This window comes from Seriola aureovittata, chromosome 23 (genome assembly GCF_021018895.1).
Source record: "Seriola aureovittata isolate HTS-2021-v1 ecotype China chromosome 23, ASM2101889v1, whole genome shotgun sequence".
In the NCBI taxonomy this organism is placed as follows: Eukaryota; Metazoa; Chordata; class Actinopteri; order Carangiformes; family Carangidae; genus Seriola; species Seriola aureovittata.
In genome coordinates this window covers 19,829,357-19,848,198 of record NC_079386.1, presented here as the reverse complement: position 1 = coordinate 19,848,198, position 18,842 = coordinate 19,829,357, and the positions used below count along the sequence as shown (strand labels likewise).

The following is an 18,842-nucleotide window of genomic DNA, read 5'->3' as shown; positions in this document are numbered from 1 at the left end:
CTAATAATTATTTTCATCATGGATCAAACTGCTGAGTCTGTTTCCTCACTCCAGGAAATAGTCTGATCCACACGTCTCACCTCAGCAGCATCAGCGGCCGTGACTTCAGAGTCCTGATGATTATTGATCATGTTCCATTGATCCAGTCTGATCATATTAACAGTGATCAGGTCTGTGACTTCAGATAAATCACAGATCCTGGATCTGACACGAGGTCCTTAAAGTGTATAATGAGTTTATGATGAATCATCTCTGATTGTGTTTATTTAGATCATGTTCGAATGAATGATCTCCACGTGTCGGAGCAGGTGAGGGGAACGTTCATGAAACCTGAAGACGGAGATATCTTCATTATTTACCTGTGTGAACTCACCTGGACATGAGACTCACCTGAGTCGCTCCAGATGTTAAACTCACTTGAACTGTGACGATGCTGCTGGACGTTTCGGGTACGACAGGTTCAGGTACGTCTTTAAAAACTGGTCATGTGACGAGTTCGACCTCGATGGTAAACTGTGACAAAGACTTAAGACTGGGAAGTGGTTTAAACCAGAACTGGTAAAACTGGTTTGTGATCCAGCAGCTGGTTTAAACTGGTTTGAACTGGTAAAACTGGTTTGTGATCCAGCAGCTGGTTTGAGGCCTGTTGGTTCCAGATGTTTGTTGTCATGTGGTCATTGAAGCAGACAGTGAGTCTCAGAGTTTCTGATGTTTATTGTTGTTACAGCAGAAAAATACAGAATCAATCAAACGGATCAGATACGATCAGAGACCAGAACCACCGAGGAAAACAGTGATTCACACAGCGAAGCAGCAGGTGAAGCAGAGCTCAGGTCCAGCTGAGACACCACAGTCCAGATCAGACCTGATCCAGGACCGTCAGAGTCCAGCTGAGACACCAGAGTCCAGATCAGACCTGATCCAGGACCGTCAGTGTCCAGCTGAGACACCAGAGTCCAGATCAGACCTGATCCAGGACCGTCAGAGTCCAGCTGAGACACCAGAGTCCAGATCAGACCTGATCCATGACCGTCAGTGTCCAGCTGAGACACCAGAGTCCAGATCAGACCTGACCAATGAACAGGATTGTGGTTTACAGTGTGATGGTCCTGGACCAGGTCTAAAGACTCAGGTGTTCAGCCAGTCCAGCAGGTGGCAGCACCGAGAGTCTGAGCTGAAAACAGAAAGCAGGTTAAAGCAGCGGCTGATTTTTCTTCCATCTGAGAAGCAGCAACAGGACCAGGACCAGGACCAGGACCAGGACTAAGACTAAGACCAAGACTAGGACCAGGACCAGGACCGAGACCAGGACCAGCACCAGGTCCAGGTTCAGGTCCAGGATACAGGACCGTCTCAGTTGGTAGGAACCAGGATCCGTCCTGGTTCAGAGAGAAGAGATGAGGACCGGGTCAGGAACAGAAACATACAGCACATTCATCATTCCATGTGTTTGGGTCATAAACTGTGATGACATCACGGTTAATAGCTTGAGGTGCTGACGCTGCTGTTGGTGCGTCTCATTCTCCCGTCCATGTGACGTGCACTACAGGCGTCGCAGGCCGTCGTAGGCCAATATGACCACAGGGGGGCAGTCAGCCAGCTGTGGAGGAGAGAGACCCGTCAGCCTGGACCTCAGTCTGTGGAGGAGAGTCTTCATGGCCGTGCTGTAGAGCTAGATGGGGCAGCCCTGCCTGATCCCCCTCCTGACTGGTACAGCCACGCACGCACGCACGCACGCACACACATACACACCTCCAGCACACAACATGCACCACTGTACAGTAACCTCACCCAGGACAGGAAGTGCTCCCCTACGCCAAAGGCCTACGGTGTGGCAACAGAAAAGAGTGGTCAACACGATCAAACGCCTTCTCCTGATCTATGGAGACTACACCCACATCAAGATTGTACAGATTACAAATGTCAAAAACATCCCTCATTAAAAACAGATTGTCCAGCATGGACCTATCCGGGACGCAGTATGACTGTGGACGTCTCCACGGCCACGGAGACCCCGGCCGCAGAGCCGCCAACACCAGTATCCCCGGCTGCAGAGCCGGCAGTTTGTACCCACACAGGTGGAGCAGCCCCCGCTGCCTGTGGGAGCAAACATATAATACCCTTCCTCATGTTTAACACGGAAGAAAACTTCTAGTGTCTGGGTGGGGGAGTCTATGAACATAAACACTTGTCTCCGCAGAGATTGAATGTGTTTGAGTTTGGTTTCTTTACAGCCCAAACCCACCGAGCGGAATCTGCTCGCAAACTTGCCCAAACGCCTGAGCTCTTTCTCTAACGCCTCGTTAGGGACAAACATAGGGACTCCAGACACTTGCAGAAACTCTTCATTAAGTTCCAGGCTGCTCTCTATGAGCTGAGTTACAAAGCCCTGGTCTTTTAGAAATACTACCACCATTTTATTCATACGGGAGGCATACGTGATGTTAGCATGACCCACCTGCTCTCCCACCGCCAACAGCACCTGCTCCACCGAGGAGCTGGCCTGAGGAACAATACGTACTCCATACCTGAAAGACAGGGACAGTGTCACAGAGGACGCCTTCCTCCTTTTCTTCTTCTCCCCCACCTGTGGGGCATGAAGACGTAACAGGTGGGGCATGAAGGAGGGTGAAATGTCGTGACAGGAATCTTTTTCACGGCGGGACAGTGAAGGAATCTTTCACAGTAGCGATGATGTTCATTCAGAGACGTCCGTGAAACGGACAGATATTTAACAGAGACGAAAAAACAAACTGCCGACGCTCCGAGACGATCGAGACGCAGTGTTCAGCTGACGGCGATCAACAACCAAGATACAAAGAAAGTAGGACTCAGCCTGTCTGGCTCTTGGCAGCTGAGGAGAGACCAGCTCGTATCTCAGTCTGACACCATCAGTCAGACACAATCAGCCACTGGAGCTTTGAGAGAGAAAACTTGCTGAATATCGTCAGGAACGACGTTTTACAAAAGCTGCTTCAGCGAACAACAAGCGTTATGGCGTCACGGCCCAGTACAAGAAACCACACGATACCAGAGGATCTCATTCTCCCCACAGCGTTAGATCAACTGAGAACCGCCTCAAGACTGCAGGTGTTCCCTGTCCAATACTGACCTGTTCAGACCAGTTCAGACCAGTCCAGACCAGTTCAGACCTGTCCAATCCAGTTCAGACCAGTCCAGACCAGTTAAGACCTGAAAGCTCGAGACGTGGGGCTGACGACTTGATCAAGAAATACTGATTCCTTCCTGATTCCTGCTGGAGCCTCCACAGTGTCCATGTCATCAGTCACCGAGCAGAGCTTGTTGTTGGTGAGCAGCAGCAGAGAGGAGGAGCTCAGATGCCCCCTGCTGGATCATCTTCATCATCCTCCTCATCCTCATCATTGAACTGCTTGTGTCAGAGTGGACAGTAACTGAGTACTTTTACTGCAGTGTATTTCACTTCAGTACTTTTACTGCAGTACTTTTGCTTCAGTACTTTTACATCAGTGTATTCTACTTCAGTACTTTTACATCAGTGTATTTTACTTCAGTACTTTTACTTCAGTGTATTTTACTGCAGTACTTTTACGTCAGTGTATTTGTCAGTACTGACACTTACTGACAAACGTTGTTTTGACTCCATTACATTTCTTTGAAGGACTCTTACTTTGAAGCAGCTTTTAGTCGAAGGAATGACTTTTATTTTGAAAATGTGACAGACCATAAACCAATCACAGCCGACTCCTCTTCTGTCTGTGCAGCTGTTTTTGTTTTAAGGTAACCTTAGTTCAGACTTTAAAACCTGAACTTAAGGTGTGCAGCTGGTCCCAGGTGTGGACCAGGTCCAGGTCTCACCTGGAGCGGGTTCTCCTCCAACATGGTTCATGGTCATGTGATCAGGCAGCAGCAGTTTAACCTGATCTATGATCAGCTGTTTGTTTCCCATCAGCCACCTGAGCACAGCGTCTCTGGAAACTCCCGACTCTCCACTGTCATATAAATGTTTCCTCAGCAGCCAATCAGAGCGTGAGCTGCTGATGTGTCATCAGTCACCGAGCAGAGCTTGTTGTTGGTGAGCTGCAGCTGAGAGGAGGAGCTCAGACGCCCCCTGCTGGATCATCACAGTCACATTAGTCACACCTGCTCAGGTGTTCTCAGCACAGCTGCAGAAGATTCACAAGGACTGGCATCCATCCATCAATCAATCAATCCATCAATCAATCAATGACCTCCAGTATATGACTGAATTTTAATAGTTGAAGCTTACATATGTTCATCAGCTGATTAATGACTTAATGAACAGCTGAGTCGTTTATCTGTAGTATGACATCATCATTTATCTGATCATATTCATACAATCAATGTGCGTGTGATTCTATGTGTGCATTCTGGGTGTAAAACAAGACTGACACAAACTGCAGGAGAAAAACTAAAGGTTTAATAAGTTACATCGATTTATTATATTATTATTATTATCCATTTATTAGAAAAGAGCTTTAAGTCACCTGGTCTGAGGGTCTCAGGACTCACGATCAGACTCAGGATCAGAGATGTGACGCCTCAAACCACTTCCTGTCTGACACCTGCAGCCTCAGGTACAGTCAAAGTCAGGTGACCTGATGAGAACATGAACCAGACCTCCTCCAGATGTGGTCTGACCTGCTCCGTCCTGACGGGTTTCTATCTGATCCAGGTGTAGGTCACATGACCACGTCAGGTGTATCAGTCAGTGATGTGTAGACAGGTGAGCTGCAGAGGAGCAGTCATCCTGGTCATGAAGTCTCTGTCTCCTCGACTGAACCTCCTCATCTCTGAAACACAAACCTCAACATGAACTCTGAGCTCCGGCTGAACTTCGGCTGAACTTCGGCTGAACTTCGGCTGAACTTCAGCTCAGTCACGGTCCAGTCGTGCGTGCCTGTGTGTGCGTTTGTGTGCGTGTGTGTGTGTGTGTGTGTGTGTGTGTGTTGTGTGTGTGTGTGTGTGTGTGTGTGTGTGTGTGTTAGTGTTACCCTCTGGTCTCTGGTTGTTGTGCTTCCTGCATGTGAGAGAGAGCGGGCGACAAACAACATCACTGCTGCACACACACAACAGGAAGTGGAGGAGAGAGTCATCAGAGTCAGTGTCACACACCTGAGAGACAGAGACAGGTGAAGGTGCAGTAGAGGTAAAGGCGGTGACATCATCAAACATGTTTGATTTGTCCACAGACAGATGCTAATAACAGGAAGTGGTACTGACCACGCTCCGGCCCCGGGGGTAGACTCTGATGTGACCTTTGACCCTGAGGGCCCTCTGGAGCCCCTCCCACTGAGAATCAGCCAATCCCAGCAGAGAACGAACCAGCACACCTGAGAACCACACGTGAGCCTCACCTGTCCCATCATCAATCACCAATCTGATCAATACACAGATCAATACATCATCAATCTTACATCATCAATCTTACATCAGCAACTACGTTAGCAACTATGTTACTTTAGCAACTATGTTATCAGCTATGTTACCTAAGGTAACATGTTACCTTAGCAACTACATTAGCAACTAAGTGTAAAAGAAAAGTGAGAATGAAGGAATTTTAAATCCTTCTGTGTATTTGAAGTTCTATGAAGAACAGAGAACGTCCTCAGAGTGAAGGAGTGACAGGAGGAGGAAGAAGAAGAGGAAGAAGAAGAGGAGGAGGAGGATTCTTACTTTGCTTTGGACTGAAAGACTGAGCAGGTCGAACGACACTGAGAACTGGAACAAGACTGAAGAGAGAGAAAGTGTTCATAATAATAACTAGAAAATTCCAGGGAGGCTACTGGCGGGATGAGTACATGATTTATTTCCAGTGTTCAAAAGTCACCCTGATCATATTCTGGTTTTGAGAAATGTCTTTCTGTGTTGTTTTTTTTAAATAAAACAAGAGGCAACATGTCTTCAAACTGGCATTTAAAGGGTTAAAATCCTGAAAACTAATAATCATTTGGTAGGTTTGAGCAGAACTGAAGTGGTTTAAGAGATTTATGCAAAAAAAGCAGAAAAAAATATTGATATATGATGATTTTATTTTCTATTTTCTTTGCATGTCCTTTTTTGGACGCGAGGAACCCCAGAGGGAACAAAATGTGTTACCAGTGTATAATAGACCTGTAACAGTAACTGACATTAGATTTTAAAAATATGTAAAAAAAAAAAAAGACACTTTCTTGCAGAAATCCATACCTTCAGCTGTAACAGCCAAAATGATCAGCAAATCAAAAAAGAAAAGTGAAGAAAATGTCCAAAAAAGGACAGAGGGACCCCTGAGGGTTAATAAATCCCATGAACCGCTATTTAAATTACCACTATTATGTTTTTTTCTGTGCTAAATTTAACATTACTGGGGAGGAGAGCAACGCGACTAGAAGTGACAGCGAGAGAGGGCTAGTAGCTTCTCCTCTCCTCTGTCTCAGCGGAGACCGTCACAACTTCATTCACTCTTTTAACAAAACAAAAAGCAACGAAGGAAGCAGTAAATGGACTTACATATTTAAGACCTAACTAAATGTAATTTAAGACCTAACATGCGGCTAATGTAAAGCTAGCGGAGCTTGGAGAGTTGGTTATCTGGTTGCTAGGCGCACGCAGGCACACACACAGGTCAGGAGCTGCCGTTGCCATGGCAATGTGAAAATCCCCCCAGAATTTGGCTTCTACATGGCTTCAAACAACTGCAAATTATGAGAAAACCGTTACTTCTTTTCAAAAACCGAAAAGACCGTGCCAGACACTGAAGCCAGAGGTTTCTACAGTCTCTATTTTATTCAGATATTCCTTAAAATGAGTGAGTAAGCTCAGTGCGAAGACAGAGAGAGATTCTTTTGAAAAAAAAAGACGATTACATTAGGTGTCAATGAGAGTGAGACAGGTATTGCTGCCGGACTCGGCACCCCCGTTTAAATTTTGTGCAGACCCTGCCTGTCAAAGTTACATTTTATGAATCCCAACAACTATGTCTACATTTTCAGAAAGAATTATTTGTCTCCTTTTTACGGTTTGGCCGTGAGCTCGAGTTAAAAATAAAAATAAAGGTTATTTTTTACTGCTTCACGCACTCTAGCCAACTGACGCTTTCACTCTAACTTTGAAGAAAAAGTGATTTGCACTCCTCCTTTGAGTGCTCACAGTTTGAAAAGTTTACATGTTATGTAAAAACAGTTCCTGTCTTTTTGAGAGAGCAGAAGTTTTCCTCCGTTTTACAGTTTGAATCACATTTCTACGTGCAGGTATGAGAGAGCTGGGTGACTCAGAACAAAGGTGAAATTTTGTCGAATAAAAGGTGGTTTTCTAAAGAAAATTCCAATGCATTTCTAATGCATTATTTATTCCCAGTTTTTTGGGAATAACTTTGGGAAAAATTGGAATTTTAACACCAAAAGTCATAGCACCCCTTTCAGGATCAAGACGCACGTTTTGATGTATATATTACCAGGGTTTTCTCAAAGCTGCGGGACGAGTTACGCGCCGAAATTTGGCGGAAGAATAATAAACCCGAAACAGAATATTAATAGATGCCTCGGAGCTGAGCACCCGTGGCACTAATTAACTCTTAGAGTGTGTGTGTGTGTGTGTGTGTATTCAGTGTGTGTACAGTGTGTGTACAGTGTGTGTGTGTGTATTCAGTGTGTGTACAGTGTGTGTACAGTGTGTGTTATACTTACCTGTGTGTACAAACTCCCACACAGGGAGCAGCTCCACTGCAGCTGCAGAAACAGGAAACACACGACATGACCTCTGACCTGACCCACAGTGCACCTTTGCTCCCTGCCCAGAGCCCACAGATCCAGATGCATCATGGGAGCAGGGGGAGGGCAAGCAGCACTGATGGAAAAACAACAAACAATCAATAAATAAATAGGTAAAATGTAGACACAGTGAATGAAGGTTAGTTTCCTGTTACCTGGAGTCTCCGAGGGAAACGACTGTCACTGAGCTGACAGGTAAGTGACTGCAGTACACACCCCCTGACCTGAAACACACAGGTAACACAGGTAAATGTCTGAAACCTGCTCAGTGTTTAATGAGGTGAACGTTGTGTTTATTTGAACTCACACATGTTTGTGTGTGTGCGTGTGTGTGTGTGTGTGTGTTACCTGGACAGCTTCCTCTGGAAAGCAGACAGCAGCAGTGTGTTGCCTGGCAACAGGCCAGGTGGGTAGGGGGTATGGCTGAAGTCCAGGTACACCTGGAGACTCCTTCCACTTTGGTCAGACATGGTGAGACGCACACCTGACAGGTTTTTATGATAAGGTACACATCGTTCAGTTTATTCTCACCTGCTCACACCTGCTCACACCTGTGTCCACCCACCTGTGTGTGTGTGTCCAGATTCAGTCGTCCTGTCGTTCAAACTGATCCTGTCAGACACCAGACCCTGAAAACACACCAGCTCTGAACTACACACACACACGCACATGCACACACACTCAGTATGAAGTTACATGTTCATTAAAGCAGCGGCCATAGGTGGGCGTCACTGAGCGTCACCATTTACCTGCAGTCCAGGACCTCAGAGACAGAAAAGACTGTGGGCGAGAGAGCCTGAAGAAACAGAGAGAGAGAGAGAGAGATGAGGCTTAATTTTCTCATGATGTGCTAAACTGACTTACTGTGTGTGTGTGTGTGTGTTACCTGTCTGCAGGTGTGCAGCAGCAGTGGGCGTCTCAGAGTGTGGAACCTCCAATCATATTGGACCTGTAGGGTGGAGTCAGTGTGCAGCTCCACGCCACTCCGCCCAGAAACACCTCGGCCAATCAAAACACTGGGATCCTGATGGACATGGACACACACACACACACACACACACACACACACACCACACACACACACACACACACACACACACAAAGTGATGTAATCATCCTCACCCTCACCCTCACCTGTGTGTTCAGGTACGGTGATGTTTGTTGTCCTGATGAAGATGAACAGCTGTGACCTTTTTTCTCTAGAACCTGTTGGTACCTGTGTTGTTCTCTGACTTGGATCTACCTGAGCCCGGTGTCAGTGTGGTGACATCACACCTGATGACATCACACCTGAAGCACTGCTGTTGTTTATTAAACATCTGCTGCTGTTTGTTTCATTGCTGACCTCAACTACGGATGAATGCATGAATAAGTGGATGGATGGTTTTCAGTACAGTTCAGTGCAGCCTTTGACCCTCCACACAGCTCAGGTGTTACAGGTGAGCTCACCTGAGTGTCAGCAGCAACAAGTCTGTAGAAACATCCGGACTGGAGGAGAGGGAACCATCGAGCGCACACACCGGAGAACTCCAGGACCACCTGTGCACGCGCACACACACACACACACACACACACACACACACACACACACACACACACACACACACACACACACACACACACACACACACACACACACAGGTAACACACTGACCACAGGTGTATCCTGGGACCTAACACCCACACAGTTGTGTTTCTCTGTTTCTCACCTTCTCCTCCTCCTCCCTCTCTGTCTCCTTGTCAGTCATTGGTCTGTTCTTCGGGTCCCGCCGCCAGCTGACCACTGGACCAATCACAGCAGCTCGAACAGAGAAGTGCAGCACCAACCCCGCCCCATCTTCATCTAACCCAACCCCCGCATTCCTCCAGGCCACGCCCTCCTTCTGCTCCACCCTCAACACCACGGAAACACAGGGCCGAGAGGCACCGCTCACAGGACATGTCGTCATGGCAACAGAGGAGGCAGAGTGGGTGGAGACTGGTTCTGTTCTTCTTCCCCTCTTCCTCTCCACAGTCTGACCTTCCTCTGTCTGTGTCCTGTCTGTGACATCACCTCCTGACTCCAACCCCTTTTGTCTCAGGTGTGTTGCCATGGCGACAGATGGACTCAAGATATGGAGGTGGTCCAGAGAAAACTGCAGGTAAATGCTGTCAAACACACACACATTAAAACCTGTCTGTGTGTGTGTGTGTGTGTGTGTGTGTGTATGTGTATGTATGTGTGCGTGTGTACCTGCAGTGTCTGTGTGTGATGAACTGGTCCTGGTCCAGGTGTTGGTAGGAGGGGAAATCTGATTGGAGGAATCTCTCTGTTACCATGGTGAACTGATGGACACACACCAGACAACCTGCAACACACAAACATTCATTCAGTCTGTGACCTGTGTGTGTGTGTGTGTGTGTGTGTGTGTGTGTGTGTGTGTGTGTGTGTGTACCTATCCAGGCAGTGTTGAAGGCCGCCCTCTGACCTCCCTCCTTGTCCTCACTGGTTTCCGTGACAACACAAGTGACAGCTGCTGTCCCGTCTCTGAGCTGTAGAGTGTGTTTGTGTTCGGACGTCTGAGATGGAAGCTCCAACACCCCCACCAGCAGCAGGGGGCGCCGCCTGTCACAGCACAGAGTGGAAATGAGCCCAGTATACCCACTATAACCAGTATAACCAGTATAACTAGGTTTACCTGGCTGTATCTCCAGTCTGGGGGTCAGAGGTCAGAGTCCTGCAGGACCAGGACAGAGCTGTGTTGATCTCAGACCTGGACAGAGCAGATCCACCAGGGGACAGCAGAGACCTCAGCGACACTGAAGACCAGCAGTCTGACTGTAGAGACTGACAGAGCTCTGAGACACTGATGGACTGAGGGACAGCAGGGTCCACACTGTACTGTAGAGACAGACAGAGACACTGTAGAGACTGAGACACTGTAGAGACTGAGAAACAAACAGATACTGTATAGACTGAGACACTGTAGAGATTTAGACACTGTAGAGACAGAGACACTGTAGAGACAGAGACACTGTAGAGACTGAGACACTGTAGAAACTGAGACACTGTAGAGACTGAGACACTGTAGAGACAGAGACACTGTAGAGACAGACAGAGACACTGTAGAGACTGAGAGACAAACAGATACTGTATAGACTGAGACACTGTAGAGATTTAGACACTGTAGAGACAGAGACACTGTAGAGACTGAGACAATGTAGAGACAGAGACACTGTAGAGACTGAGACACTGTAGAGACAGAGACACTGTAGAGATTTAGACACTGTAGAGACAGAGACACTGTAGAGATTTAGACACTGTAGAGACAGAGACACTGTAGAGACAGAGACACTGTAGAGACTGAGACAATGTAGAGACAGAGACACTGTAGAGACAGAGACACTGTAGAGACTGAGAGACAAACAGAGACTGAGAGACAAACAGAGACACTGTAGAGACAGAGACACAGTAGAGACAGAGACACTGTAGAGACTGAGACACTGTAGAGACAGAGACACTGTAGAGACAGAGACACTGTAGAGACAGAGACACTGTAGAGACTGAGACACTGTAGAGACAGAGACACTGTAGAGACAGAGACACAGTAGAGACAGACAGAGACACTGTAGAGACAGACAGAGACACTGTAGAGACAGAGACACTGTAGAGACAGACAGAGACACTGTAGAGACAGAGACACTGTAGAGACTGAGACACTGTAGAGACTGAGACACTGTAGAGACAGAGACACTGTAGAGACAGAGACACTGTAGAGACTGAGACACTGTAGAGACAGACAGAGACACTGTAGAGACAGAGACACTGTAGAGACTGAGACACTGTAGAGACTGAGACACTGTAGAGACTGAGAAACAAACAGATACTGTATAGACTGAGACACTGTAGAGATTTAGACACTGTAGAGACAGACAGAGACACTAGAGACTGAGACACTGTAGAGACAGAGACACTGTAGAGATTTAGACACTGTAGAGACTGAGAGACACTGTAGAGACAGACAGAGACACTGTAGAGACTGAGAGACAGACAGAGACACTGTAGAGACAGAGAAACTGTAGAGACTGAGACAATTTAGAGACAGAGACACTATAGAGACAGAGACAAATGTCCTGTCATGTCCATAAAGCTAATTAAAGCGTGAGTCTACCTGAGTCAGGGGACAGGTGTGAGGCTCGTCCAACATCTCTGAGTAGATGTCTCTCCTTCCTCCTCGTCCTTGTCGCCACACAAAGTCCGTCAGCTTCCAGGACAAGACACACACACACTGCTGCTTCAGCACACTGGGGACAAGACTGAGGACAGAGACAGAGAGAAAGACAGAGAGAGAGAAAGACAGACAGAGAGAGAGATACAGTTAATGAGAGACAGACAGAGAGAGAGAGAGAGAGAGAGATACAGTTAATTAGAGACAGACAGAGACAGAGAGAAAGACAGAGAGACGGAGAGAGAGACAGCTAATGAGAGACAGACAGAGAGAGAGAGAAAAACCAGTGGCAGACAAACAGGAAGTCTAATCAGACAGACAGGAAGTAGAATCAGGAAGCAGAATCAGTCAGTGGAAGGTTGTATTTGTTTTTGCATGTTGGTAACTTTGGTTTAAGGATGTTAAGAATGTGAACCTTGGGTAAGCTGCTGACCAGCAGAGCAGGAAACCAACCAGTCCATTACACATCTGGGTTTTATGGTTATATTGTTGTTTAGGAGTTTATCTACATCACGCAGAGATTTAGTGATGCACTCCTTTTCAGGAGGTAAGCAGTAAAGTGAAACACAGAGGTAAAGGTCTTGAGGTTAACAGATGTTAGTTCCAACACCCAGAGAGAGACTTGGTGTGTCGCAGCCAAACTGAAGTGTTGACTTGTTGGTCTGATTTGTACAATTTCATCTTTCGGTCACGAGAAATCATCTTTTCAGTCATACAGGAAGTGGACTCAGACAAACAGGAAGCGGAATCAGACAAACAGGAGAGTTGACACCTAAAGGTCAGAGGTCAGCTGCTGAGTTTCTACCAGGATCATAGACCTCAGGTGTTTTACAGACAGAGACACCTGGTTTATCAGGTGTGACATCGGAGTCTGTACTTCCTGCTCTCTGCCTGTAGAGGGTGGAGCTGCTGTTTCTCACTCAATGGTCAGACTCAGCTTTCAGTCCCTGGTCTTCGTCTCTGTGTAACATGTCAGGTGACTCTCCTCACCTGTGTGAGAGCCGTGAGCTCAGGTGACATGTCCACAGGTACTCGGACACACCCATGTTATGCTCCAGCAGTAAACGCGGTAATGCTCCATCACCCGGACAGGTGGAGGCGGGTGGAGACCCCCCCAGCCTGCTGAAGCTGGTCACCCTGAGGCTGGAGCGAAGACAGGTGCAGAGCATGCTGGGAGGGAAGTCGGGACAGGGCCGGTACAGGAAGTGGACATGGTGGAGCTGCAGGACATTGAATCCAACTTTATTAACAACAGAGCATTTGACAGCAGTGACTCACCTGTTCTGACTCGACTGCTCTGACTCACCTGTTCTGGCTCACCTGTTCTGACTAATCTGTTCTGGCTCAGCTTCTCTGACTCACCTGTTCTGACTCACCTGCTCTGACTCACCTGTACAGTGTCTCCTGCTCTCAGCTTCCTCTCCGGCCTCGGCTGATAGGCCAGACACAGACCAACCATCCTGTCAATCACGTACAGCCCCGCCCCCTCACTCACCACCTCAGTCACTGTGCCCTATCAGAGGAGAGGGGCAGGGCTTACCACACAGGTAACACTGACACAAAAAGCGACATTCAGACAGCCAATCAGAGCTCAGTGTCCTCTGAGTCTTACCTGGTAACTGATGACTCGAGACCGTTTCATCTTCACACCTGACTGGACCACATCTCTTTCAGGCTCCGCCTCCTCACAGTCTTCATGGTTACCGTGCGGCATCATAGTCGGGGGCATGTCTGCCTGGGATTCAGTGTGTGTGTCGTCCACAGGTGTGTGTGTGGGTGTGTAGTTTGTGTGTATTTCAGACTGGTCGGTCACACACAGGATGTTGTTTCCTCTCCAGCCTCGTAGGACACACACACGCAGCGCCGTCACACACACACTCTGACCAACACACACACACTGACGCCACCACAACTTGCTGCTGTCCTGCACACAGAGACACCACATCAGTGACCAGGGATGAGTCAGCTGTGAGACAGGAACTGTCCTCATACCTTTACAAGGACAGGTAGACTGTGTCTGTCCTCCGTCAGCCTGAAGCAGAAGAAGGTTGTTCCTAATACGACCAGCAGAGGGAACACTGAGCCCACCTGTCCACAGACGGACACTCGCTGTCCCCTCACCCTGAGACAGAGACAGTCAGAGAGAGAGAGAGAGTCAGACAGAGAGAAAGATAGAGACAGACAGACAGAGACAGAGAGAGAGACAGACAGACAGAGACACAGACAGACTCACCTGTTGTGCAGTACACCTGCAGCCTCTCTGACTCCCACTGCTGTGATAGGCCCCGCCCCTCCTCCAGCAGCCAATCCCAGCTCAGGGCCGGGACACAGCAGCACAGGAGAACCAATCAGCTCCAACCAGCCTCCGGCCTCGTCCTGCCCCGAGGCATTGTGGGGGATGTAGTTCCAGTGAGGGAGGAAGACAGCATGGTTGAGCCACTGAGGAGAGGGAGACAGGCACTGCAGAGAGACAGACAGGTGTGTCCTCAGGTGACGGACTGATGCAGCAGAACAGGTGTCTGTTGACCTCAAACTCACCTCACACCTGACACTCCCGCTGTTGTCCATCAGCCTCCACTCTCCGCCCTGCCCCTCTCTCAGGCAGCCAATCAGCAGCAGGTTGACCCGCCGCAGAGCCTTGCTACCTGGCAGAAAAAACTCTGCCTCCCTCGCCCACGCTCGCTGTTGATTGGTGCTCCAGGACAGGTGACTGACACAGGCCAGGTGCTGCCGAGAGACCAGCTCAGAGACAGACACTGGTCTGGAGATGGGGTCAGAGAGAGGTCAGAGGTCAGAGGTATAAAATATCATGTGTTCTACCTGTGTCCAGGTACACAGACAGAACACATGCAGGTCATCAGTTGGTCAGGTGATCAGGTAACTAGGACTGGATGGTGATCATGTCATCATCAGTGAGACAGACAGACAGACAGACAGAGAGAGAGACGGTGACCTGTCGTCCTACCTGTAGCTCACAGGTAAAGTGTGTGTGAGCGTCATGTTCTCCTGCAGCGTCTTCACCACACACACACTCAGAGACACACACACGTCAGAGCACACACCTCCACCTGCAACAACAGAAACATTGGTCCACATCTGGAATGTCCTCTGACGTGTTTGTTCGTGTGTGTGTGTGTGTGTGCCTTTGCACAACAACAACAGAAGCTGATTGGATAACTGACCTGTCAATAACTCGGCTGCAGCGTGAGGGGCGGGGCCAGTGAGCACCGGACACACCTGTTGTGTAATGAAGGTAAACATGTCCTTCAACCAGGAGGCCTCCTGCAGGAAGGAACGAGTGATTCAGGAACGTCCCACAGCTCTGACTGTCATTAAACACACCATGTAACTGAACACAGCACAGTGAAACAAAAAGCTGGTGGACCTGATGTCTGGACTATGAAGCAGGTTCAACATATCCAGGATATTGTCAGTTATCTGGGTTAACTGAACCTAGCATTGATTTGATCACCTGTACTATAAAGCTGGTTATCACCTGGCTCAGGTAACTCTGGGTTTACCTCCAGGTACCACCAGGCGGAGTTTCAATTATAAGCAACATCGTCAGAACTATGAATGAAGTTCTCAATCTGAGAAGAAACGCTGACACCTGCAGGTGAGTTCAGTTATAAGCAGGTCCAACAGTGATACTCAACAGGTGAATGTAAACAACACGATCACATGACGCGAATAAAACAATGTCTCGAATATAATTTCTATTAAGGTCACACCGAAGATAAATTATAAACAAGAACATGAAATATCATGAAGTTTCTTCTTTTGTGTCATGATGAACAAACTTATGTCAGACAGACAGGAAAGAGAGAAAGAAAAGAGGAGTTGATGTCTGATGAAATGTTCTAATCTAATATTGATCAGTGTGAGGATCCTTGCTTAGTTTTTATTTCCTGTGTCATCGCTCAGTGATGAAGAAGAGTAAAAGCTTCATCACTCATTAAAGAATCTGTGTTTAATTAAAATTAAGCTTTAATAGTTTTACATATTTATTTAGTGAGTATTGTTTGTTAAAAGCTGTTTTAACACATGGTTTTCTGGAACAGGAAACCGATTCCACTGATTAATACAAATATCTACTGATCGTTATTATTGATCTCTTCATTGTAAACTCTTTTGTCCCTGTCAGGATCCTGTAGGATGATGACTCAGCGTTTCCAGTGATCTGATTGGTCAGTAGTTTGACAGCTTCTGATCTGATCCGGAGCAGGTGGGGAGTTCAGGGTCACTTACCATGGTGATTTACCTGGTAACAAGAGAAACACCATCGTAGGACTGAAAACCCAGACTTACACCTGAAGCTACCTGATGACGTCACATCCTGCTTCATGGTACAGGCCTCAGTTAACTGTTTACTCTGAATATGTCCTCCCTACACTACCGTTATAAACACACAGGTTGAGTGAGCCGAGTTCACCTGGAAACCTTCATAACTCTGACGCAGTCCCGGTTTTCCTCCTGTCGTGAAGTCTGCATCAACTAAACATCCTTAAACCGCCAGTTTTCTGAGCGGACTTACCGCTTCGCTGCGGGGTCTGAACCGGTCCAGGAGCCGCTGCACGGAGTCCATCTCCATGGGACCTCAGCCCCGATCACCGGGTTCAGATCGACCGTCTCCTGGCTCCTCAGTCGTCCGTGATGTCAACAAATCGCTGCCGCCAAAAGCCTCAAACGGCTTCCTGCTTAGCTACGGTGTCCGCAGAGGGTCAATCTGTGTCTGGCGCGGCGCTGCACAGAGAGCGTGTTCAGATATGATCAATCAATCAATAAATTCAAGTTCGTAGGTTTGGTCTCAAAATTGCCTCACACACACACACACACACAAAAAGCAAGGAGGACTTTTGAATGACGTCACCATATGGTTTATTAACATAAGATAATTTACAGAGACTACAACTTAAGACATTATCCTGTGTTATAATAACTATAATAAAAGAATTGGTGGACTGTGTTACTATGGGAACGTTAAATATATACAACATATATTTAATCACAGTATATGAGTGGTTCTCAACCCGCGGGCTGCGGACCGCTGGTGGACCGCAGAGGTATTGCAAGTGCTCCCATCAAATCATTTTGCAAACAGAAGGCTACAATCTGGTGAAAAGATGTAATTATAAAAATAATAATACAAATAATGTTTTTAAAAAACATTTTTAAATGAAATTATTTTTAAAAACATTGAAATTTAAAAACTCCTTTAATTTTTTTTCTTGTATAAAGGCCGATCACTGTGATGAGGGTGAGGATGAGGATGAAATTAAGGATGAAGGACATCCTGCAGCTGAGGCTGTTGACATGTTGATCCTGCAGGAACACTTAGAGCTGTGATGTCCCTTACAGTGCCAGACACTCATAGTCAATAGACAGCAGACGTTCTACACTTCAACATTTATTTATATTTATTTATTCATACTCACTAAATTATACTAACTGTGCAACTCTGACACTTTCAGACACATGCAATTTAAACTCCTATACTTTAATATTGCTTTACGTTTCTAATTTTTTATTCGTATATCACAGTATGACGACTTTATATTTCATAGTTATATTTTCATGTTTATCTTTATAATCTACTTCTTATTCTCTATTCTTTGCTTAGGTAGCAGCTGTAGCTGAACTTTTCCCCTGGGATCAATAAAGTATTCTGATCCTGATTCTGATCCAGATTCTGATTCTGATTCTGGTTGATGAGACCAGATAGAAAACATAATTCATAATGATGGAGCTGGAGAAGTGATGTGTTTTAATCCAGGAAATGTGTGTATGTGGTTTTGTTTGTCATCAGACAGTAAACAGCAAATTATGGAAACAGATAAAAATCACTGTAAACAGCAGAGGTTGTCTGGCAGAGAGATAAAGTCACAGCAACAAGAGGTTTAAATGTTGGTAGATAACATGTCTGAATAACCTGACGTCCATGTTATCATCTCATTATAGAACAGGCTGGAGAAGCACATGTCTCTATAAAGGAACCAGTGGTCTGAAGGATTTAAAAACTTTAATTACCTGTGAGACGACGACCTCTGATGTTTGAGTCTGAGACAGAACAGACTCAGTCAAAATGTCTTTCTGAATAGTCGTGTCACTGCTGCCTCCAGCATGTTTACAGATGCATATAATATTTCTTTCATCTCATTCAGGAAATAATGATGATGGAACAGAACGAACTGTGTTAGAACTGAAGGAGCAGGAACCATAGAAACCCCACAAACATGAGAAGACTCCAACACAATATCCTGGTTCAATTTGATGTCTGCTTATAAAACCGTTCAGTTGTTTAGTTTTTTCTTTTCTCTCTCTCTATAAATACACACACACACACACACACACACACACACACACACACACAGGCTATATATAATATATATTGTCATCATCTTAAAATATAAGCATATTTTCATCACTGATTAATCATTGAGTAAATGGCTCAGAGCTCGAGGTGAAAAATCCAGTTCACTGTCATATCTGACAAAGAAGAGCAACAAATCCTCATCCAGAACATTTGTTTTATTGCTGACACGATCAACTGATTATCACTCATCAGTCCTGTGTTGATCGATTGACTGATTAATTGATTAACTTTGACTAATATTAACACTATTTTACAGGAGCAGAGATACAACCACAACTGTATTCATAGTCTCCATCTTCATCCCTCGCACAGCTGCGTTCACCCCTCCTCCATCCCCTCACGGATTGGCCGTTTGATTTGACATACACAGATTCTAGCCAATGAGACGCAGGAATACAAACTAGCTCCATCCCATTATAAGAGTAGAGTTCCCGCCCTGCTGGCGTTGCTGGGCGGGCGGAGCCGTGTAGCAACGGGATTTGACTTGCAGTCCCAATAGCCAATCATAGG

General features: G+C 46.6%; 1 protein-coding gene across 7 annotated transcripts; it reads right to left on the bottom strand.

The window, feature by feature from the left end:
* Positions 1-696: 696 nt before the first annotated feature.
* On the bottom strand, positions 697-18,780 carry ctc1 (CTS telomere maintenance complex component 1). 7 transcript variants are annotated; one of them, XR_008826584.1, is made up of 26 exons: positions 16,494-18,780; positions 15,142-15,241; positions 14,925-15,027; positions 14,498-14,720; positions 14,193-14,419; positions 13,952-14,081; positions 13,572-13,883; positions 13,350-13,472; positions 12,950-13,179; positions 11,903-12,047; positions 10,430-10,632; positions 10,187-10,356; positions 9,985-10,099; positions 9,461-9,899; positions 9,201-9,290; positions 8,638-8,775; positions 8,501-8,547; positions 8,317-8,402; positions 8,100-8,235; positions 7,907-7,975; positions 7,668-7,827; positions 5,677-5,732; positions 5,224-5,380; positions 4,995-5,115; positions 4,488-4,793; positions 697-1,379 (listed from the first exon to the last, which is right to left on the bottom strand). XR_008826584.1 is itself a non-coding variant. In XM_056368859.1 (25 exons), the coding sequence occupies exons 1-25, from the start codon at positions 16,548-16,550 to the stop codon at positions 4,705-4,707; spliced, it is 3,726 nt and encodes a 1,241-aa protein (XP_056224834.1). In that variant the 5' UTR covers positions 16,551-18,780; the 3' UTR covers positions 4,399-4,704. The 7 variants fall into 7 exon arrangements, 3 of the variants coding, with proteins under 3 accessions (XP_056224834.1, XP_056224835.1, XP_056224836.1); XM_056368859.1 differs by lacking the exon at positions 697-1,379 and having other exon boundaries at positions 4,399-4,793; XR_008826585.1 differs by lacking the exon at positions 697-1,379 and having other exon boundaries at positions 4,724-4,793; positions 4,995-5,059.
* Positions 18,781-18,842: the final 62 nt, after the last annotated feature.